Genomic DNA, 25,017 nt, shown 5'->3' with positions numbered 1-25,017 from the left:
CCTTTTGAAATTTCTTTGGGAAACCCTCTTCGAATTTCTTCGGAGATTCCTCCTGGTATTCTTTCGGGTTTTCCTCTTGGAATTCCTACGGGAACTCCTCCTAGAATTATTTCAGGGGCTTCTCATAGAATTCCCACGAAGATTCCTCCTGGATATTTTTCGAAAGTTCATCCTAGAGATACTTGAATATTTTTTTTTAATTCCTTTAAAAAAACTGGAATTTCTTTGGGGATTCCTCCTGGATTTCCTTCATCAAATCCTCCTGGTTTTTTTTTTCGGGGATTCCTCATGATGTTCCGTCGTGGATTCGTCCTGGAATTCCTCCGGGATTTTCTCCTGGAATTCCTTTGGTGATTCCTCTTAGCTTTCCTTCGGAGATTCTTCCTGATTTTTTTTTTCAAAAATTCCTCGTGGAATTGCTTTGGGATTTCCTTCTTGAATTTCTTTGGTGATTTCTCTTAGAATTCCTTCGGAAATTTCTCCTGGTATTCGAAGATTTTTCCTCGAGTTCCTTGGAGAATTCCTTCTTGAATTTCTTTGGAGATTCCTCCTGGACTTTCTATGGGGATTTCTCTTAGAATTCCTTCGGGGTTTCCTCTTTGAGGAATCTGTTTGTAATTTCTTTGGAGATTCCTTCGTAGGTGCCCTCTGGGATTCCTGCAAGGTTTTATCCTGCATTTTTTTTTTTGGGATTTTTTCTAAACTTCCTTTTTTTGGATTCCTCCTAAAATTCATTCGGGGATTCTTCCTGATATTTTGTCGGGGATTACTCCTGGAATTCCTTCAAGATTTCCTTATGTAATTCCTTTGGTGATTTCTCTTCAAATTTTTTCGGCTATTCCTCCTTGAATGCCTTTGGGAGTCCTCCTAGAATTTCTGCATGGTTTCCTCCTGGATTTCCTTCAGTGATTCTTCCTAGAATCCCTTCTAGAATTTCTTCTGGAATTCTATCGGGAATTTATCTTGGAATTCCTTCGGGGATTCCTCCATTATTTCGGGGACTACTCTTAGAATTTCTTCGGAGGTTTCTTCCTTAGAGGATTCTTCCTAAAATTCCTTCGGAGATTTCCCCTGATATTAGGTCGGAGATTCTTTCTGGTTTTCCTTCGGGATTCCCTCTTGGAATCCCTTGGGTGATTCCTCTTCGAATTCCTTCGGGATTCCTCTTGGAATTCTTCCGGGGATTCTTCCTAGAATTCCTCCGGAGTTTCCTCGATTCCTCATGGAAATCTTTCGGAAATTCCTCCTAGTATTCACTCAGGAATTTCTCCTGAAATTTCTTCAGAGATTCCTTCTCGATATGTTTCGTTGATTCCTCCTAGAAATCCTTTGGGAATTCCTTCTCGAACTTCTTTAGAAATTCCCGCTGGAATTCTGGGATTCCTCCTCGAATTCATTTGGAAATTCGTGCTTTAACTCCCTTGAGATTCCTACTGAATTCATTTGGGGAATCCTCCGGGAATTTCTTTCGAAGATACGTCCTGGATTTCCATTTGAAATTCCTCGAAAACTTTAATCATTGATTTCTTCAGAAAAAAGCTCAGACAACAAATTCTAGAGCGTGATGACAACTTCTTTGCTTTGCCAATGTTGAAATTATGGTCAAATTTTGGTCACGCCGATTCACGCCGCCGCCACCGAAAGCTGCCACCGACGCTGGTCAAAAATGGCCCTCACGCAGCCGCAGAGCAAAATATAGTCGGCGCACAGGTCTACTTAGTATGACTGCAGTGCGGATCCGACTCTTAATGTTTTCGCATTACTCATGAGTCAAGATCAAAAATACATAGTATGAGATCGACTCTGGAAGGCACTGATTAGTAATTTCAGAATTAAGCGTAATAATAAAATGCTTATCTGGGTAAATGCTGAACAAAAACCGATACATATCTTTAGCCTTTCGAAATGTTATTATTGACGTTAATTTTGGTCACAAATTTCTTTCTGCGCAATGTTATTCAACTATATTTGGAATAAATATATGTTCAATCTATTGATTTACATACTGACCTAAAATGCGTCTTTATATCTAAAAATATATAGCCCTAATTAAAAGAAACCCCCTTTGAAAAACTAAACCAAGATGACTTTCTAAACTAGAGCAATTGCAAATTATGGAGAGAAGCAGACTCAAGAAAGGAGACCTAAATGGATAGGGAAAATGGCCCTTAGTAAACCGATATTACTTTGTTAGTTATCTACTGGATTTCCACAAGTGAGGTCTGCATTTTGAGAGTCTATCGGTGGCAATTAGGACAAGCTTTCTAATATTTATGCTAAGTTATTTAACTTGTATACAAATTTTCATTTTTTACGTTATTTTTGTTTACAATTCAATGTTACAAAAAATCATTATCACACAAAAACTAACGAATGGAATGAATACAAAACCAGTTCCCAATTAAGGTAGCATTGAATTTGAACTACAAGGTCACAAATACTATTTATAATAATCACATTTCTTGTCATAAATTGCTCACATTAGAGATAGAGAAAGATAACGAAGTTCATGTCAAACAAACACACTTGCCAGTTAATATGCACTTTCACTACCAATCAGTAGAACGAGCACTCATTCGACCTAGCATTATTGAAAAACTCAAGCACACTCGTATATTGGAGGAACTGCAGTCGAATACCCCTTCTGTCGGAGTTAAAATCCAGCTTATCGAAATCAAGAAACAACTACTTGAATGAACACTACTTTAACATACTGATCCTGATGGGTAGTATACCAATATACGCACCAGACTACCGAATGATTATTATATCTAAAACGGTCCGATTGCTATACGATTTTGTTTGTTGTCTTAGACACTTCTTATACGATTATTATACAACTTTCGATAGCCTGATACGTAGCAATAAAAAGTTCAACTAAACTAGCAGGAGCACGTTAAAATAAAACTCAAGTAACGATCGGTTTGATATAGACCCATAGCTGACTTCAAATACGCAAATAAAACATATACGAGCCTATATACGACTTGCAAGGGTATCTCTTTACAATATATAAATCTGGACCACCAAAGACGTGCTATAATCAACCATTCCGACCAAGTAATACCTAGTGGGTTCAATCCAAATCCAAAGTAAAACGTTTGGCATTCGGCGTTAAATAACTGCTGCACATCTAAAAAAGGCACTGTTGACAAATATATACGATATAAATGATACATGTGAGTAAATATAGACAGGCGGATCCGCTGCACCAACCTGGCGCCACCTGGTGTAAGTGTTCGTTATGTGTAGCCGGTCCTCTTCGGATCCGTTGGGAGTTGGTGGTGCCGCCAGCTTGGAGCTAAGAGCTAAGAGAAAGAAGGTTATTCAATCATTTCACAAGACCAGTGTTTACGCGTGTATGGATAGCTGTAAAATCGCTCATTTTCGATCTGTCATCAAGTTTCTTGTCCATTTCAGAACGGATCGAATCGAAAATGAGTACCTTTTCACCATCATTACGTGTCAATGTTCGGTTTTCTAGCGTTTGTGATAATATTACAATATAAACTGGCAACACTGCATGACTTTTCGGTTTTATCTAGTAACGGGAAGTATATAGTGGGAAAACGTGGGAAAATGGGATCACGAGAGAAAATCCGAACGATAAATAAGGATCAGTTCAGGCAGCACGAGGGAAGACTAATTATTTTGCCGTTATTAAGGACGAAGGTGAAATTTCAGGATAATACAGAAACTCGTTGGTGCAGGTGAACTGGTTGGCTTGGATGGTTGGTTTGAGACGTAGAGTAACTGGCTTGAAGGTGTGAAGGCTATCGTGATTTCCACTGAGTCCGACCAAAGCCCCACGAGATGGTGCCTGGTGGAAATTTACAGCTTTGCCTGTTTTGTAGCTTTCTTTCAGGCGGTAATGTGTGTTCTCCGGTGGCATTGTAGCACTTAAAGCGGTGCGGAAAATAATTAAGAATATAATAGCAGTGTAGAACTATGTCGCGAGAAATAAAGTTCTCATTTGTTTCAGCGGAAGTTTCACGTTTCCAGAAGGAGTTTCGGGTTTGCTGTCACTGGTTATATTGTTATGTGGAAAGTAAATAATGGAATGCCAAAGAAATTGCACCATTTTTTTCTCTAAAAAAATACATCTCTAGGAACCTTGTACTTACTAAAGACAAAAGATCTGAACATTTAGAGAAATGGAACCTCCACGGCAGGGTTTCTTTTTGCGCACTTTTCCACTATAACTTTATCAATTTTGAATCAATTGACCTGATTTTTGGTACGCGGGGAGATACCTTTAGTATCTAGCCATGTACAAAAAATCGAGAAAATTGGTTTGAAATCGAAAGAATAATAGCGGAAGCAGCCACTGGCCAAGTGGTTCGGTACCCTGCTTATTTGCATTCAGAAAAAAAATGAATCCTGTATTGAACAAAAATCAATAAAACTGGCAACACTGCTCATTCAAAAATTCAAATGTAATTGTTTTCTGAATTTTCATTACAAAGAAGTGTGTATTTGGAAACAAAGTTTAAAAATAAATTCTAATCGAGACAGTAATTGTAAAAAAATTGCAACGTTAGAAACGTCAAACACAGGCAACACTGCCAAGCAATATTTCGATCTCTAACGTTACTGTGAAAGCACGCTCAAAACCATCCATCTAAAAGTACATTTTCTCGCTGCACATTTGATAAATGGTTCATCCTTGCCCCCTCCACAGGTAGAGAAGGTAGCAAGGTAAAATATCTGAATTATGTTTACCTCGAAGTGAATGAATATAAATGAGCTAGTTGAGACAACGAAGGTTGGCAAGCTTGGTCCGAAAGAAAATGATGCTATTTCTAATAAAGTGCAAGCAGATGGAGTGCTAGGGGTCTACACCTTCGCATTGTCCTCAGTGAATCAGGGAAAGGATAGAAAATACTCTGAGCGTCGGAACGAATTCGAACCTTTCACCAAGGAGAGATGAGAGCAGCTCGACAGTTCCTAGGGAAGGAATTTTTCATAAGCTGCTACGGAATGGCTGTTAGAAATCCAATGTAGACTGTTGTTTGATGCTCAACTAACAATTTAAAAACACATGATTCATTTAAAACATATTCAAAAACGAGGCGCAATAACAAGACATTACAAGCTATGTCGCTCAACCCAATTTCGATTCGATTTTGATTCAAATTCGATTCAAATTCAATTTCGATTCGAATCAATATCGATTCGGCTTCGATTCAATTTCGATTCGATTTCGTTTCGATTTCGATTCGATTTCAATTCGATTTCGATTCGATTTCGATTTGATTTCAATTCCATTTCGATTCGATTTCAATTCGATTTCGATTTGATTTCGGTTCGATTTCGGTTCGATTTCGGTTCGATTTCGGTTCGATTTCGGTTCGATCTCGGTTCGATCTCGGTTCGATTTCAGTTCGATTTCGGTTCGATTTCGGTTCGATTTCGGTTCGATTTCGGTTCGATTTCGGTTCGATTTCGGTTCGATCTCGGTTCGAATTCGGTTCGATTTCGGTTCGATTTCGGTTCGATTTCGGTTCGATTTCGGTTCGATTTCGGTTCGATTTCGGTTCGATTTTGGTTCGATTTCGATTCGATTTCGATTCGATTTCGATTCGATTTCGATTCGATTTCGATTCGATTTCGATTTGATTTCGGTTCGATTTCGGTTCGATTTCGATTCGATTTCGATTTTGGTTCGATTTCGATTCGATTTCGATTCGATTTCGATTCGATTTCGATTCGATTTCGATTCGATTTCGATTCGATTTCGATTTGATTTCAATTCCATTTCGATTTCGATTTGATTTCGGTTCGATTTCGGTTCGATTTCGATTCGATTTCGATTTCGATTCGATTTCGATTCGATTTCGATTCGAATTCGATTGGAATTCGATTGGAATTCGATTCGATTTCGGTTCGATTTCGATTCGATTTCGATTCGATTTCGATTCGATTTCGATTCGATTTCGATTCGATTTCGATTCGATTTTGATTCGATTTCGATTCGATTTCGATTCGATTTCGATTCGATTTAGATTCGATTTCGATTCGATTTCGATTCAATTTCGATTCGATTTCGATTCGATTTCGATTCGATTTCGATTCGATTTCGATTCGATTTGGATTCGATTTCGATTCGATTTCGATTGGAATTCGATTCGATTTCGATTCGAATTCGATTCGATTCGATTTCGATTCGATTTCGATTCGATTTCGATTCGATTTCGATTCGATTTCGATTCGATTTCGATTCGATTTCGATTCGATTTCGATTCGATTTCGATTCGATTTCGATTCGATTTCGATTCGATTTCGATTCGATTTCGATTCGATTTCGATTCGATTTCGATTCGATTTCGATTCGATTTCGATTCGATTTCGATTCGATTTCGATTCGATTTCGATTCGATTTCGATTCGATTTCGATTCGATTTCGATTCGATTTCGATTCGATTTCGATTCGATTTCGATTCGATTTCGATTTGATTTCGGTTCGATTTCGGTTCGATTTCGATTCGATTTCGATTTCGGTTCGATTTCGATTCGATTTCGATTCGATTTCGATTCGATTTCGATTCGATTTCGATTCGATTTCGATTCGATTTCGATTCGATTTCGATTTGATTTCAATTCCATTTCGATTCGATTTCAATTCGATTTCGATTTGATTTCGGTTCGATTTCGGTTCGATTTCGGTTCGATTTCGATTCGATTTCGATTTCGATTCGATTTCGATTCGATTTCGATTCGATTTCGATTCGATTTCGATTCGAATTCGATTGGAATTCGATTGGAATTCGATTCGATTTCGGTTCGATTTCGGTTCGATTTCGATTCGATTTCGATTCGATTTCGATTCGATTTCGATTCGATTTCGATTCGATTTTGATTCGATTTCGGTTCGATTTCGATTCGATTTCGATTCGATTTCGATTCGATTTCGATTCGATTTCGATTCGATTTCGATTCGATTTCGATTCGATTTCGATTCGATTTCGATTCGATTTCGATTCGATTTCGATTCGATTTCGATTCGATTTCGATTCGATTTCGATTCGATTTCGATTCGATTTCAATTCGATTTCGATTTGATTTCAATTCCATTTCGATTCGATTTCAATTCGATTTCGATTTGATTTCGGTTCGATTTCGGTTCGATTTCGGTTCGATTTCAGTTCGATTTCGGTTCGATTTCGGTTCGATATCGGTTCGATTTCGGTTCGATTTCGGTTCGATTTCGGTTCGATTTCGGTTCGATTTCGGTTCGATTTCGGTTCGATTTCGGTTCGATTTCGGTTCGATTTCGGTTCGATTTCGGTTCGATTTCGGTTCGATTTCGGTTCGATTTATGTTCGATTTCGGTTCAATTTCGGTTCGATTTCGATTCAATTTCGATTCGATTTCGATTCGATTTCGATTCGATTTGGATTCGATTTCGATTCGATTTCGATTGGAATTCGATTCGATTTCGATTCGAATTCGATTCGATTCGATTTCGATTCGATTTCGATTCGATTTCGATTCGATTTCGATTCGATTTCGATTCGATTTCGATTCGATTTCGATTCGATTTCGATTCGATTTCGATTCGATTTCGATTCGATTTCGATTCGATTTCGATTCGATTTCGATTCGATTTCGATTCGATTTCGATTCGATTTCGATTCGATTTCGATTCAATTTCGATTCGATTTCGATTCGATTTCGATTCGATTTCGATTCGATTTCGATTCGATTTCGATTCGATTTCGATTCGATTTCGATTCGATTTCGATTCGATTTCGATTCGATTTCGATTCGATTTCGATTCGATTTCGATTCGATTTCGATTCGATTTCGATTCGATTTCGATTCGATTTCGATTCGATTTCGATTCGATTTCGATTCGATTTCGATTTGATTTCGATTCGATTTCGATTCAATTTCGATTCGATTTCGATTCGATTTCGATTCTATTTCGATTCGATTTCGATTCGATTTCGATTCGATTTCGATTCGATTTCGATTCGATTTCGATTCGATTTTGATTCGATTTCGATTCGATTTCGATTCGATTTCGATTCGATTTCGATTCGATTTCGATTCGATTTCGATTCGATTTCGATTCGATTTCGATTCGATTTCGATTCGATTTCGATTCGATTTCGATTCGATTTCGATTCGATTTCGATTCGATTTCGATTCGATTTCGATTCGATTTCGATTCGATTTCGATTCGATTTCGATTCGATTTCGATTCGATTTCGATTCGATTTCGATTCGATTTCGATTCGATTTCGATTCGATTTCGATTCGATTTCGATTCGATTTCGATTCGATATCGATTCGATTTCGATTCGATTTCGATTCGATTTCGATTCATTTCGATTCGATTTCGATTCGATTTCGATTCGATTCCGGGGGGAATCCCCACAGGATTCCGGGGGGAATCCTCACAGGATTCCGAGGGGAATCCTCACAGGATTCCGAGTGAATCCTCACAGGATTCCGAGTGAATCCTCACAGGATTCCGAGTGAATTCTCACAGGATTCTGAGGGGAATCCTCACAGGATTCCAAGGAGAATCGTCACAGGATTCCAAGGGGATCCTCACAGGATTACAAGGGGAATCGTCACAGGATTCCGAGGGGAATCCTCACAGGATTCCGAGGGGAATTCTCACAGGATTCCGAGGGGAATTCTCACAGGATTCCGAGGGGAATTCTCACAGGATTCCGAGGGGAATTCTCACAGGATTCCGAGGAGAATCCTCACAGGATTCCGAGGGGAATCCTCACAGGATTCCGAGTGAATTCTCACAGGATTCCGAGGGGAATCCTCACAGGATTCCAAGGGGAATCGTCACAGGATTCCAAGGGGATCCTCACAGGATTCCAAGGGGAATCGTCACAGGATTCCGAGGGGAATCCTCACAGGATTCCGAGGGGAATCCTCACAGGATTCCGGGGGGGAATCCTCACAGGATTCCGGGGGGGGAATCCTCACAGGATTCCGGGGGGGAATCCTCACAGGATTCCGGGGGGGAATCCTCACAGGATTCCGGGGGGGAATCCTCACAGGATTCCGGGGGGGAATCCTCACAGGATTCCGGGGGGGAATCCTCACAGGATTCCGGGGGGGAATCCTCACAGGATTCCGGGGGGGAATCCTCACAGGATTCCGGGGGGGAATCCTCACAGGATTCCGGGGGGGAATCCTCACAGGATTCCGGGGGGAATCCTCACAGGATTCCGGGGGGGAATCCTCACAGGATTCCGGGGGGGAATCCTCACAGGATTCCGGGGGGGAATCCTCACAGGATTCCGGGGGGGAATCCTCACAGGATTCCGGGGGGGAATCCTCACAGGATTCCGGGGGGGAATCCTCACAGGATTCCGGGGGGGAATCCTCACAGGATTCCGGGGGGGAATCCTCACAGGATTCCGGGGGGGAATCCTCACAGGATTCCGGGGGGGAATCCTCACAGGATTCCGGGGGGGAATCCTCACAGGATTCCGGGGGGGAATCCTCACAGGATTCCGGGGGGGAATCCTCACAGGATTCCGGGGGGGAATCCTCACAGGATTCCGGGGGGGAATCCTCACAGGATTCCGGGGGGGAATCCTCACAGGATTCCGGGGGGGAACCCTCACAGGATTCCGGGGGGGAATCCTCACAGGATTCCGGGGGGGGAATCCTCACAGGATTCCGGGGGGGAATCCTCACAGGATTCCGGGGGGGAATCCTCACAGGATTCCGGGGGGAATCCTCACAGGATTCCGGGGGGAAATCCTCACAGGATTCCGGGAGGAATCCTCACAGGATTCCGGGGGGAATCCTCACAGGATTCTGGGGGGAATCCTCACAGGATTCCGGGGGGAATCCTCACAGGATTCCGGGGGGAATCCTCACAGGATTCCGGGGGGAATCCTCACAGGATTCCGGGGGAAATCCTCACAGGATTCCGGGGGGAATCCTCACAGGATTCCGGGGGGAATCCTCACAGGATTCCGGGGGGAATCCTCACAGGATTCCGGGGGGAATCCTCACAGGATTCCGGGGGGTATCCTCACAGGATTCCGGGGGGAATTCTCACAGGATTCCGGGGGGAATCCTCACAGGATTCCGGGGGGAATCCTCACAGGATTCCGGGGGGAATCCTCACAGGATTCCGGGGGGAATCCTCACAGGATTCCGGGGGGGAATCCTCACAGGATTCCGGGGGGAATCCTCACAGGATTCCGGGGGGAATCCTCACAGGATTCCGGGGGGGAATCCTCACAGGATTCCGGGGGGAATCCTCACAGGATTCCGGGGGGAAGCCTCACAGGATTCCGGGGGGAATCCTCACAGGATTCCGGGGGGGAATCCTCACAGGATTCCGGGGGGGAATCCTCACAGGATTCCGGGGGGGAATCCTCACAGGATTCCGGGGGGGGAATCCTCACAGGATTCCGGGGGGGGAATCCTCACAGGATTCCGGGGGGGAATCCTCACAGGATTCCGGGGGGGAATCCTCACAGGATTCCGGGGGGGAATCCTCACAGGATTCCGGGGGGAATCCTCACAGGATTCCGGGGGGAATCCTCACAGGATTCCGGGGGGAATCCTCACATGATTCCGGGGGGAAATCCTCACAGGATTCCGGGAGGAATCCTTACAGGATTCCGGGGGGAATCCTCACAGGATTCTGGGGGGAATCCTCACAGGATTCCGGGGGGAATCCTCACAGGATTCCGGGGGGAATCCTCACAGGATTCCGGGGGGAATCCTCACAGGATTCCGGGGGGAATCCTCACAGGATTCCGGGGGGAATCCTCACAGGATTCCGGGGGGAATCCTCACAGGATTCCGGGGGGAATCCTCACAGGATTCCGGGGGGAATCCTCACAGGATTCCGGGGGGAATCCTCACAGGATTCCGGGGGGAATCCTCACAGGATTCCGGGGGGAATCCTCACAGGATTCCGGGGGGAATCCTCACAGGATTCCGGGGGGAATCCTCACAGGATTCCGGGGGGAATCCTCACAGGATTCCGGGGGGAATCCTCACAGGATTCCGGGGGGAATCCTCACAGGATTCCGGGGGGAATCCTCACAGGATTCCGGGGGGAATCCTCACAGGATTCCGGGGGGAATCCTCACAGGATTCCGGGGGGAATCCTCACAGGATTCCGGGGGGAATCCTCACAGGATTCCGGGGAGAATCCTCACAGGATTCCGGGGAGAATCCTCACAGGATTCCGGGGGGAATCCTCACAGGATTCCGGGGGGAATCTTCACAGGATTCCGGGGGGAATCCTCACAGGATTCCGGGGGGAATCCTCACAGGATTCCGGGGGGAATCCTCACAGGATTCCGGGGGGAATCCTCACAGGATTCCGGGGGGAATCCTCACAGGATTCCGGGGGGAATCCTCACAGGATTCCGGGGGGAATCCTCACAGGATTCCGGGGGGAATCCTCACGGGATTTCGGGGGGAATCCTCACAGGATTCCGGGGGGAATCCTCACAGGATTCCGGGGGGAATCCTCACAGGATTCCGGGGGGGAATCCTCACAGGATTCCGGGGGGAAGCCTCACAGGATTCCGGGGGGAATCCTCACAGGATTCCGGGGGGAAGCCTCACAGGAATCCGGGGGGAATCCTCACAGGATTCCGGGGAGAATTCTCACAGGATTCCGGGGGGAATCCTCATAGGATTCCGAAGGGAATCCTCACAGGATTCCGAAGGGAATCCTCACAGGATTCCGAAGGGAATCCTCACAGGATTCCGAAGGGAATCCTCACAGGATTCCGAAGGGAATCCTCACAGGATTCCGAAGGGAATCCTCACAGGATTCCGAAGGGAATCCTCACTGGATTCCGGGGGGAATCCTCACAGGATTCCGGGGGGAATCCTCACAGGATTCCTAGGGGAATCCTCACAGGGTTCCGAGGGGAATTCTCACAGGATGCCGAGGGGAACTTTCCTGAGATTTCAGGGGGAACACACACAGGATTCCAGGGGAAATCCTCACAGGATTCCAGGGGAAATCCTCACAGGATTCCTGGGGAAATCCTCACAGAATTCCAGGGGGAATCCTACAGGATTCCAGGGAGAATCTTCACAGGATCTCAGGGAGAATCCTCACAGGATTCCAGGAAGAACCCTCACAGGATTCCTGGGGAAATCCTCACAGAATTCCAGGGGGAATCCTCACATGATTTCGGGGGGAATACTCACAGGATACCGTGGGGAATCCCCGCAGAATTTCGTGGGGAATCCTCTCAGGATTCCAGAGAAAATCCTCACAGGATACCGGGGAGAATTCTCACAGAATTCCGGAGAGAATTCTTACAGGATTTAAGGGAAATTCTTAAAGGATTGCTGGAGACATCCCTACAGGATTTTTGGTGGAGTTCTCACAATACTCTGAGAATCTGAGAATCAGGATTTCAAACAGAAGTTTGCAAAAGTTTCCAGGCGGTAGGCAGTTTTCCCTACGTATACGTTAGAGAGGTCCAGATGTAGAAACAGCATTTTAATTTGAATTCATTCCAAAATTTCAGACAAAACACTCCCAGAATTTCAGAAGAACAAACAAGCTCAGACGAAATCTTCATGGGCCTCCAAACAACGTTGTAGTGGAAATTGGAGCTATATTTTGGATGCTCTCAGGAAGTTATTTAGTACATAAATGATGCCTTGAGGCATTACGCTTTCGGAAACACACATTTCTTCATCCAGCCGACCAGCCACTCCGTCACCTAGCTAGAAAAAGGAAATTATGAAATTATCATTTACATTCGTTGTACCTAAGACATAGATATCTAGCAATGATGATAACTGTAAAATAATTAGAATTGCATCACTTGTGCTACCCAACCGCATCCTCAGGCATCATTCAAAAATTTAGGACCACAGTAAAATGTCTAACATCTACGATTTCGGATTTTCTCTCGATTTCCAGGAGTTGCGGGAAAATTGCCTTGGATCAGGGATATAGGACAGGGAATTTTCAGTATGAAGTTTTTTTTTGTAAAAAAATCTGTTCATGCACACCTCAATCTTGCGTCCCTCAACCACAGTGCCGTGAAGACGTTCGCGTGCTCGCTCCGCATCGCTACTATTAGCGAATGTTACAAAACCGAATCCCTACATGCAAAAAGGACAGAACAAGAAACATGCATTAAAAACAGCGGTCCGCTCAAAAACAACGTGCAACAAAAAATATTATTCTTTCTCTTTTTTTTTTTGGTTTTCTTTTTTGTATATATATACTTTTATCAATCGAGAGTCGAGAGAAATGAGAACGAAATAGAGTTTGGTAACTGTAACTGTCAATGGGTATATTTTTGATTATATTTTCTTTTTTAAGAATTTGGTTTTTAAGTGATAGGGGTTCGACTTGATACATTTTAAGGAATCTTTTACGCTTTTAAGGATGGCATAACAAACTTTACCGGAAAACATAACTTGCTCCACTAGGAAAAAAACTTTCGGTATATCAAGACATGATCAAATCCACAGAAAATAAGGTGAACAACTGATACTAATGGGGTTCCATTACAAAACTAAAATGACTTTGGTTTGCTAGTTTCGGAACAAAACCAAAAAAAAACATACAAAACTGTATGCATCGGGGCGATAGGTTGTAAGAAAGTATGTGTAATAAGTAATAAGGTAGTAAGAGTAACCAACAATCGATCGGAAAGAGAAAATGTAACAACGAAAATCACAAATCCATCTCATATATTATATCAATATCATATCATCCAACAGCGCATCAGTCCAAAATAGTGAAACCGGAAGAAGACGAAAATAAGGGCAAAATAAACGAAACAAAAATGAAACTAGAAGTGTGTTTGTGTGGAAACCGAAATAGTAACTAAACCGAACATTCTAGGCTCATTGGTAAAGCATCAGTCTCATACTTTGATTCGACAGGGTTGATGTTAATGAGGTGTTAATTGGCAGTAGAAATAGAATAAGATTCGAAAACAATATCAATGGGAAAATAAAACGATTGATAGAGAGGAGATTGGAGAAAGAAAGATCGAGAGTAAGAGCGAAATAAGAGAGAAGGGTAAAGAGAGTATTCGCGCGCGCTCCCTCTCAGTTCAGCGTTCGCTTTGAGTGTTCGTGAGTGTGTATGCGCGAATGGGTTGTTCAGCAATTAATCAATCAAAATTAATCGGAAAAAGAACTGAAGTGTTAACAAACCGATCGGAACAGTGGAAAAGAAAAAAAACTTGCAATCACTAGCACGATTATCAATTATAGCAATCAATTATCATATTATCTGTACCATTCTTGGTTTCCATTCGGAAATAAAATTGAGTAGGTAGTGGGTAGACAACACTTGAAAGCTCTCGCATTATTGCTCGATAAAATCTAACCGAATTTCAATCAAATCAAAACAGATAAAATAAGGAACATCAACCATTCTAAAACTTCCGTTACGTTGATGCAAATGGTTATTATTGTAGAAGAGGACACCACTTTCAATACTAAAGAGATATTCAATGTGGTAGCATAACGGACTGTGAAAGGAAAAGAAAGAGACAGAGAGATCATGAGACAAAGGAGGAAAGAGGATCAAGTGATTAAAACAAATGGATATGCAAGGCGCTAACTAAACTAATATGTAATGAGATTTATCCGGTAAATTAAAAATTTAATTGAAACAATATGAAACTAAATCACTAACTAAATGATGGCTTGTCTTCCAGTTTAAACACACACTAAGCCTACAGATGGATGTGTGTGTGTTTGCTCAAGTGGTCTGCGTGTCAAATGTGTGTATGTGAATGCGTGAGTAACTTTGCTCTGGTGGTATTAGTTGGGGAAAGAAATCTAAATCTATACAAAGGAAATTCAATGGTAGTGCCACGCCCCGTTTAGTGGTTTTCTGCTCTGAAGAGACCATAAGCACGCATAATTACATCAATTTCCAAGTTTTTTTTTTCTCATCGGTATCGAACACTATCTAAAACATTCGTGCACTCCAATCAATGCTAAGATATTACACGCTTTGTGTTTGTTGTGTGAGACAGAGTTAACCGAAAATCTCTCGTGTGTTTGTCCGGTTTTTTGAGTAGTACGAAGGGAATCGTGAGCAGATGTTGTTTTCCCGATATTAACGACGATTACGATTACAGTTACGGAAACAAATGCTGTTTGAAAAATCAATAGAGATTTGACTGAAACAAATCAATATCCAATATTGAAAGTAGATGATCCAATCCAATTTTAAATTTATGAAACTGAAACATAAAATCGTAGAGCAAAATCGAAAAAAGGGCCCCAATCATGAATTAAAATCATGAAAATGTATCTTGAAATTGAATTATGGAATGAATTTATCCAATCAAACTTTGGAACCGAACCATTAAAACAAATCATGACAAAGGAAAATCATTGCCCGACCAGAAGCTCCTAACAAGATTATAACAAAATTATTACAACCGTTGTTAGAAATAACACAATTTGATATAATTTTGTTGTAGAGGATTCGTATATGTGAAAAACCATAATAAAATTGTAACACAATTTATTATTATTTTAAAAACAAAACTATAACATAACTTGTATTATTTATTCAAACAGATATATAACAGCATTTGTAACATTATGCATATTGAAATAATTGCCTATAACAAAATATCGTAACACATTTATTGTAATATTTGCTACATTTTTTGCAACAAAATAATTTTAAAATTTGTTGGGCTTTTTTTGTATTGACGCGAAATAGCTTGATAATTTTTGTAATATTGACCACTCGAGCCAAAAGCCATAAAACAAAGCTTATAGCATTCACTTAGAACGCAACGCTAAAATCGCCATGTTAAAACCCCCTACTCTTCCATTCCGCTTTTTTGTATGAACATTCTTTCTGCTGGAAGCTGTGGCAAAGAACCTGTTGACGCAACAACTTAGTATTTTCTAAATGATGTTGGGTTAGTTTTGTGGCACAATTGTCTTGTCTGGTATGAAACAAAACAAGTAAGCATTGACAAATGTCCCCTTCGTCAGATCATTAGCTTTTCTTTCTTCTCTGTTAACTTTTGTTTTGAATTCTTACGCGATAGATAGTTGGGTAAACGACGTGAAAAAGGTTTGCAACTTTTTATCAGACCGTTTTTAAATTTTTGTAGGATGTCAAAGGTACAGTAGACGTTCGATAACTGCAACATGTTTACGATTCACTTAGCGAACAAAAATCCGATAACTGGAATGCCTGACAGTATCAACAAAGCATCAATTGACGTTAAATGAACGTGAACTTCATCCGTCTGTTCATTTGGGCAAACATGGCGCACCATTTTGACATTTGGCGGTGCGATAACTGTGAATTTGTTGCACTTACCGGACTTGCAGTTGAAAAGCATTGCAATTAAAAAGCATTGCAGTTAAACCGCTTGCACTGACCGAACGTCTACTGTAATAACCTTTCTGAAAGTAACCGTTGCCGAGATATTCGGGATTTAACTTCATGAGTCTCTCAATATGTAAGAAAATGCTCTATTTTCATAAGTTATTCGAAGCTCACTCACTCACTTGATTGGACGAACAGTTTGATCACAGACAAACAGACGTAACACTACGAACATTTTTTGATTTAAATCATTGTCCCGAAAACCTGTTCGCCCAATACTAAAAGGACTGAGTTTGGCCGACCATGAACTAGGTGGCGGTAGTGGGCAAACGTCGAACTCGAACAAAAAATAAGCGAGCGCCACGGGTAGGCAGTTGGCCAATTATCAAATCTTTAAATTGACTGTTAATTCGGTTTACGATGGGAAATGTCAGAGTGTTACGTCTGTTTGTCTGTGGTTTGATGATAATGGGTTGTTTTGATCGATAAACTCTAAATATGAACAAAGAAATACAACTTTGGAAAAAGTAAATTCTCAGTTTGTTTATTGTTTTAACGTTGAACTTTTCGTCATTGAAATCATCGTCATCATCAAACATTTGAAAGCAGTTTTTTCGTTCAAAACAAAAGTTTTTGCTATTAAATTATATTCACTGTACTCCACATGAGGAATATAATGCAGTGAATATATTTTCATGATCCTTGTTTTGATTTGCAGCGAGAAAACTGCTTTTTATTTTCCGAAAAATAATGACGGATGCTTGAGCCTTAAACAAGCATCATATCTGCGTGAGCATCCGTATCAGCCAGATTCGGATTTCCTTTATAGTGCTTTATATGACGATAGCGATCGCTATCGATTCAATACAAATCGATATCGATCGATATCGAAAATCTCTCACTGGTTGACCGGGATGTTTCAGGCTATTTAGCCGATAAAACCCTCAAGCCGAAGAGAACTAACCTGTCGATAATACCCAAAGTCTTCTTAAGGACAAACGTCTTGAAACCCCGCTTCAACAGTGCTTCAGAACTTCAGACGCACAAATCTCAAGAAGCAAACTTCAAATAACAGTGCATTTTATTATGCTGTTCTTGCTCACTTGTCTCTCTCTCTCTCTCTCTCTCTGCTTGGCGTAACGTCCTCATTGGGGCAAAGCCTGCTTCTCAGCTTAGTGTTCTATGAGCACTTCCACAGTTATTAACTGAGAGCTTCCTCTGCCAATGACCATTTTGCATGCGTATATCGTGTGGCAGGCACGAAGATACTCTATGCCCAAGGAATTCGAGGAAATTTCCTTTACGAAAAGATCCTGGACCGACCGGGAATTGAACCCGTCACCCTCAGCATGGTCATGCTGAGTACCCGAGCGTTTACCGCCTCGGCTATATATGCTCACTTGTAATAAGTTTCAAATAAGAAGATCAGGTCCACTGGTTTTGTTTACGAAGAAATTTGTGCGCTCGAAATCGTGAGTAGGGGCCAAAGTCGGCCATTGTGGCGGCCATTTTCGGATATTGCATGTGCTGCAATTTGTGAACGGACAAACAATGTTTCAGTTACATGGAACTACGTTTTGTATGCCTTCCAATACTTTTGGGTTGAATTTTACACAAATGACGTATCTTTACACGCGAAAACATTAGATCGATTACAATAAATACCAAAACAGTACTGCTGTTCTAATTTCTTCAAAAAGTATACCAAGTAGTGAATGTTATTGAACATGGAGAAAGTAAAAGTGGAACTAAATAATTATAACATGGAATTTGTTTATTCTACAATTTTGCTTCGACCTTAGGGAGCATCTATTAAGTACGTCACGCTAAAATTGAAAATTTTCAACCCTTCCTGCCTCCTTCAAAAGTGACGATAAACTTAATGGATGTATTAGATTTCATTTCATTGCTTAAAATAAAAAAAAACATGTGGAATATAACTAAATTATATCTACAGCTGTTATCATATCTGCATATGATATAATTGTGATAGATTAAAACAAAATCACTAACGACAAATCAAGTCTATTATACGTCAACGAGTTCAATGTGACGTCATACTACCCCGCTCATGTGCGTCTGTCAAACAAGGATTTGAATGAGGAAACTGGCAATACGTAGAACCAGTAAAGCTTGTATCACCGCCCTCTTCAAGTGCTGTGATGGCCTCACTGGCAGAGGCGTCAGATTGCTACCGATGGTAGGTGTCTGGGTTCAAATCCCGTTCGGATCCGAAAATTTTATAACGTACTGGAAACTTTTTTTTATGTCACCTACTTTTTCTAAAAATAGAATAACACACTTAAAAATATTTACCCCAAAAATGAGTATAAAAATTTAGTTTTTACCCTAAAAGGTTGCCAAGGAATTATAACACAATTTGTTATAATTTTGTTAAATTCTACCATATTTCTTGGAACAAGTTTTGTAATATTTTTGTTATGATCATAACAAAAGTTATTACATTTTTGTTCTTTTCATGTGGCAACTTTGTTAGAATTTCTGTTATTTTAACTACTAACGGTACATGTTTTATAACAACCCTTGTTATAAAAAATTATTGTAACAAAATAACACAGCTTGTTATAATTTAGTAATGTCCATCTAGTCGGGTGTCTTCCAGTGGAGATTAATCATGAGCAAAATTATGAAATTGAAATATGAAATCCAATCATGAATTAGATGAAAACGTATCACGACAACTAACCATTATTTGGTGAGTTATTTCATAAAATCTAATACTGAAACAAAACCCAAATTGAGTCATAAAAAAACACATGATTGGTTCATGAAATCAAAACATATAATGAGCACCATGAGATCTAAACATCAATTTGAATTTTGAAACCGAACCATGATTTTCAATCATGAAATCGTATGAAAAATACAAATTATAAAATCAAATCGCGATCGAACCATGAAACAAAATCATGATATCAAATCTTTAAACCAAATCATAAAATCGAATCCTGATATCAAAACATGATACCGAATATTGCTCATAATCAAAGCATGAAATCAAATCATGAAATTATATCATGAAATCAATACATGAAATCGAATCATGTATTCTAATCGTGATATGCAATGCATACTGAAATCGAGCCAGGACGCCGGATCATCGAAAGAAATTAAAAATCGAGATATTCATGGAGATCATTAAAATGAAGGGAAACATGAAATCGAAGAACGGTCATTTCATGGAATGAAATCATGACATCAAACTTAAAAATCATGATATTTCTCACGACAGTCATGAAACTGAAGCAAAGAATTCACAACAGCGATTAATGAAATCTAAACATGAAAGTGAATCATTAAATCAAATCGTGGCATTGAAAGATGAAGTTCAATAACGAAATCAAATCATGAAGTTAAATCAATCAATGAATGATGAAAATCGAAACAAAAATTCATTTAGCTGAATGACAAATGATTCAGTGAAGAATCATCTCAGTATAATGTGAAGAATCCTCTAAGGATTCTGAGAAGAATCCTCTAAGGATTCTGAGAAGAATCCTCTAAGGATTCTGAGAAGAATCCTCTAGGGATTCTGAGAAGAATCCTCTCTGGATTCTGAGAAGAATCCTCTATGGATTCTGAGAAAAATCCTCTATGAATTCTGAGAAGAATCCTCTATGGATTCTGAGAAGAATCCTTCCGGGATTCTGAGAAGAATCCTCTCAGGATTCTGAGAAGAATCCTCCCAGGATTCTGAGAAGAATCCTCCCAGGATTCTGAGAAGAATCCTCCCAGGATTCTGAGAAGAATCCTCCCAGGATTCTGAGAAGAATCCTCCCAGGATTCTGAGAAGAATCCTCCCAGGATTCTGAGAAAAATCCTCCCAGGATTCTGAGAAGAATCCTCCCAGGATTCTGAGAAGAATCCTCCCAGGATTCTGAGAAGAATCCTCCCAGGATTCTGAGAAGAATCCTCCCAGGATTCTGAGCAGAATCCTCCCAGGATTCTGAGAAGAATCCTCCCAGGATTCTGAGAAGAATCCTCCCAGGATTCTGAGAAGAATCCTCTCAGGATTCTGAAAAGAATCCTCTCAGGATTCTGAAAAAAATCCTCCCAGGATTCTGAGAAGAATCCTCCCAGGTTTCTGTGAAGAATCATGCCAGGATTCTGAGAAGAATCCTCCCAGGATTCTGAGAAGAATCCTCCCAGGATTCTGAGAAGAATCCTCCCAGGATTCTGAGAAGAATCCTCCCAGGATTCTGAGAAGAATCCTCCCAGGATTCTGAGAAGAATCCTCCCAGGATTCTGAGAAGAATCCTCCCAGGATTCTGAGAAGAATCCTCCCAGGATTCTGAGAAGAATCCTGCCAGGATTCTGAGAAGAATCCTGCCAGGATTCTGAGAAGAATCCTGCCAGGATTCTGGGAGGAATCCTCCCAGGATTCTGAGAGTAATCCTCCCAGGATTCTGAGAAGAATCCTCCCAGGATTCTGAGAAGAATCCTCCCAGGATTCTGAGAAGAATCCTCTTAGGATTCTGTGAAGAATCCTCTCAAGCTTCTGTGAAGAATCCTCTCAGGATTCTGTCAAGAATCCTCTCAGGATTCTGTCAAGAATCCTCTCAGGGTTCTGTCAAGAATCCTCTCACGATTCTGTCAAGAATCCTCTCAGGATTCTGTCAAGAATCCTCTCAGGATTCTGTCAAGAATCCTATCAGGATTCTGTCAAGAATCCTCTCAGGATTCTGTCAAGAATACTCTCAGGATTCTGTCAAGAATACTCTCAGGATTCTGACAAGAATCCTCTCAGGATTCTGACAAGAATCCTCTCAGGATTCTGTCAAGAATCCTCTCAGGATTCTGTCAAGAATCCTCTCAGGATTCTGTCAAGAATCCTCTCAGGATTCTGTCAAGAATCCTCTCAGGATTCTGTCAAGAATCCTCTCAGGATTCTGTCAAGAATCCTCTCAGGATTCTGTCAAGAATCCTCTCAGGATTCTGTCAAGAATCCTCTCAGGATTCTGTCAAGAATCCTCTCAGGATTCTGTCAAGAATCCTCTCAGGATTCTGTCAAGAATCCTCTCAGGATTCTGTCAAGAATCCTCTCAGGATTCTGTCAAGAATCCTCTCAGGATTCTGTCAAGAATCCTCTCAGGATTCTGTCAAGAATCCTCTCAGGATTCTGTCAAGAATCCTCTCAGGATTCTGTCAAGAATCCTCTCAGGATTCTGTCAAGAATCCTCTCAGGATTCTGTCAAGAATCCTCTCAGGATTCTGTCAAGAATCCTCTCAGGATTCTGTCAAGAATCCTCTCAGGATTCTGTCAAGAATCCTCTCAGGATTCTGTCAAGAATCCTCTCAGGATTCTGTCAAGAATCCTCTCAGGATTCTGTCAAGAATCCTCTCAGGATTCTGTCAAGAATCCTCTCAGGATTCTGTCAAGAATCCTCTCAGGATTCTGTCAAGAATCCTCTCAGGATTCTGTCAAGAATCCTCTCAGGAGTCTGTCAAGAATCCTCTCGGGATTCTGTCAAGAATCCTCTCGGGATTCTGACAAGAATCCTCTCGGGATTCTGACAAGAATCCTCTCGGGATTCTGATAATAATCCTTTCGGGATTCTGATAAGAATCCTCTCGGGATTCTGACAAGGTTCCTCTCGGGATTCTGACAAGAATCCTCTCGGGATTCTGACAAGAATCCTCTCAGGATTCTGATAAGAATCCTCTCAGGATTCTGAAAAGAATCCTCTCAGGATTCTGACAAGAATCCTCTCAGGATTCTGACAACAATCCTCTCAGGATTCTGACAACAATCCTCTCAGGATTCTGACAAGAATCCTCTCAGGATTCTGACAAGAATCCTCTCAGGATTCTGACAAGAATCCTCTCAGGATTCTGACAAGAATCCTCTCAGGATTCTGACAAGAATCTTCTCAGGATTCTGACAAGAATCCTCTCAGGATTCTGACAAGAATCCTCTCAGGATTCTGACAAGAATCCTCTCAGGATTCTGACAAGAATCCTCTCAGGATTCTGACAAGAATCCTCTCAGGATTCTGACAAGAATCCTCTCAGGATTCTGACAAGAATCCTCTCAGGATTCTGACAAGAATCCTCTCAGGATTCTGACAAGAATCCTCTCAGGATTCTGACAAGAATCCTCTCAGGATTCTGACAAGAATCCTCTCAGGATTCTGACAAGAATCCTCTCAGGATTCTGACAAGAATCCTCTCAGGATTCTGACAAGAATCCTCTCAGGATTCTGACAAGAATCCTCTCAGGATTCTGACAAGAATCCTCTCAGGGTTCTGACAAGAATCCTCTCAGGATTCTGACAAGAATCCTCTCAGGATTCTGACAAGAATCCTCTCAGGATTCTGACAAGAATCCTCTCAGGATTCTGACAATAATCCTCTCAGCATTCTGACAAGAATCCTCTCAGAATTCTGACAAGAATCCTTTCAGGATTCTGACAAGAATCCTCTTCGTATTCAGTGAAGAATGCTCTCAGAATTCTGTGAAGAATCCTCTTAAGATTATGTGAAGAATCTTCTCAGGATTCTGTGAAGGATTCTCAGGGTTCTGTGAAAAATCCTCTCGGGAAAACACTTTCTATTCTTGTGCTCCCTTCGTTTTCCACCATTTTTTTTCGAAGAACCTCCCCTCCTTCTAAGTCGAGCGAAGTCCTTTTCGCATCGAAAATGTCATCACCTAAATAATATCTCTGTGTGTCTGACATCAACCGAACCCCCCCGGAGGAGGCGGCAATCTGTTTACAAAAGATGATTAAAACTTCATTGAATGTATATGATAAGAGGGAGAAGAGTAAACAAATTCGACGAGCTATTTACCATTAAATCGAACGCTCGTCGCAATGCGTGGTACCTGTGAAATTTCCCAGCGGATTTTCCCAGGCTGAGCTCTGAAACTACGCAGCAGACTGTAGTAATCAGTGAAAGTGGAAGCTGTGGAAAACTTTTCGTCTTTTCTTTTCCTAAGTCTCGACAGGACGCAAGACGCAACACTGACTTGTGGGAGGATGATGATGGCGATGGGGATGGCGTTGGACGATGTGGGTGTATTGTTGAAAACTTCTTGATTTTTTTTTATGCCTTAGTCCGCGATTGAAAATTTATCATAAATCAAATTTTTAATTGCTAGACAGACTTTCTCCGTGTCTGTCTAGCAATTCAAAGTTTTATTTATCGCAAAATCGTCTCTAATGAAACTTCATTTGAAAAATTGACTTAACCATCTTATTTCAATTTGAATTTGATTCCAGAACTTTAACAACTGTCATAATCGCAAAAGTAAAGTGTTTTCTGAGAATAAGGAAAGAAAAAAAAAGTTTCTGGAGTGGGATTTGAACTCATGGCTCATCAAGACAGGACTAGGCGCCGTTATCCGCAGAACCATCAGCACAAAAAAAATCATTCGATTTCTCTAAGCTTTTACGCAACGATCAGTAGACTGCGACACCATAAAGTAAAACTTTTGATATTAGGACGAACTTCATCCATCCAATTAGAAAAATGTAGTAAATGCCTCAATACATCTTTATCGTCAAACGACTTCCGAGGCAATTTGCAAAACACTGTCAGTGTCATTTACCGCCCCGGGAGCCAAACGACGGACGGGTCGCGGGCAGGTGAAATTAAGGCTGTAAATCAGCTGAATTTATGTAAGTTGGATTGTTTCCGCTCGTTATCGCATTCTTTCGGGAAATTTTGTTGCCGAGAAAATAGGCACATCAGACAAGGAAGGCCGCCTCCGTACCGGGATGATAAGAATGCGATAATGGAAGCCTCGAATTTGCATTCCTTGTAGAAGAAGGAGGAGCGCTGCGGCGTCGGGTTGGGAAATCGAAAGTGAGGCTTATCTGTATCGCACTTCATCTTACTTTGAGTCTGGATGGATGTTTGACACTGAAAGTAAGGGTGCAGAAAATGTTCTGCCCGGAAGCTGACAGCAAGGGCACCTGTCTATGTAGATTTGGAAACGGGATCGCAGAAAGTAATCCGGTTGAAGGTAATTGAATAAATATTGCGTGTCAAGTGAAAGTCAAGAGCAGGGGCGTACAATTTCGTTTCAATGATACACTTTCATGCAACATTTGAATGAGTCACTTCAAGTGTTTCATACATTTTTCTAATGACTCGGTCGTTAAAAAAACTTTTCCACTCATCGTGGCACTCGGTAGTCTCCCACCCGGTCGCATTGCTTGTGCTTCACCCGTCAGAGCATTAGTGTCTCACTGGTGCGCGCTAGTCTCTCAATGGTTACGGGCGCCGGTTAATTGGATTTAAGTGGTCGAATTTGTTAGCCTCTTTCATAAAACATAATTATCATTCTATTGGCGTGCACTACTATTTAAAAATGTGGTTTAAATAGTGTTTTTAGCATGTTGAAGTATTTCAATGACTCATAAATGAAACGAAAATCCAAGTGTATCATCCTATGTTTCATACACACTTGTTTCTGTAGCAGCAATGAACGAGTGTGTTGCTGGGTGAGAGATGAAGCATCGCAGCAGTCCGTTCGCATGGGAAACGATTTGCTACAGTCGTCGTACGTCATGTTTTCCTTTCGAAATTGCACGACCCTGGTCAAGAGTATATGCCCGGTTAAAAATGACCATTTTCCATTTCACACAATACAATCTATGGTTGAAAACTATAAAAACAATAAACAGACTGATTTGCGCATAAGATTTTCATCGAAAGATCATCGAAATCATCGAAAAAAT

The 25,017-nt window shown here is 41.4% G+C and overlaps 1 protein-coding gene across 11 annotated transcripts in view; it reads right to left on the bottom strand.

Annotated features, from left to right (window-relative positions):
- LOC109419707 (RNA binding protein fox-1 homolog 1) overlaps positions 1-25,017 on the bottom strand; it is an 823,173-nt gene that overhangs the window by 174,363 nt on the left and 623,793 nt on the right. For all 11 annotated transcript variants that reach the window (XM_062853919.1, XM_062853914.1, XM_062853920.1 and 8 more), the window contains exon 6: positions 12,994-13,086. In XM_062853919.1, coding sequence (XP_062709903.1) covers positions 12,994-13,086 — 93 coding nt within the window. The remainder of the gene's footprint in view (positions 1-12,993; positions 13,087-25,017) is intronic.

Source organism: Aedes albopictus, chromosome 2 (assembly GCF_035046485.1).
Source record: "Aedes albopictus strain Foshan chromosome 2, AalbF5, whole genome shotgun sequence".
NCBI classification, from domain to species: domain Eukaryota; kingdom Metazoa; phylum Arthropoda; class Insecta; order Diptera; family Culicidae; genus Aedes; species Aedes albopictus.
This window is presented reverse-complemented; position numbering and strand designations above follow the sequence as displayed.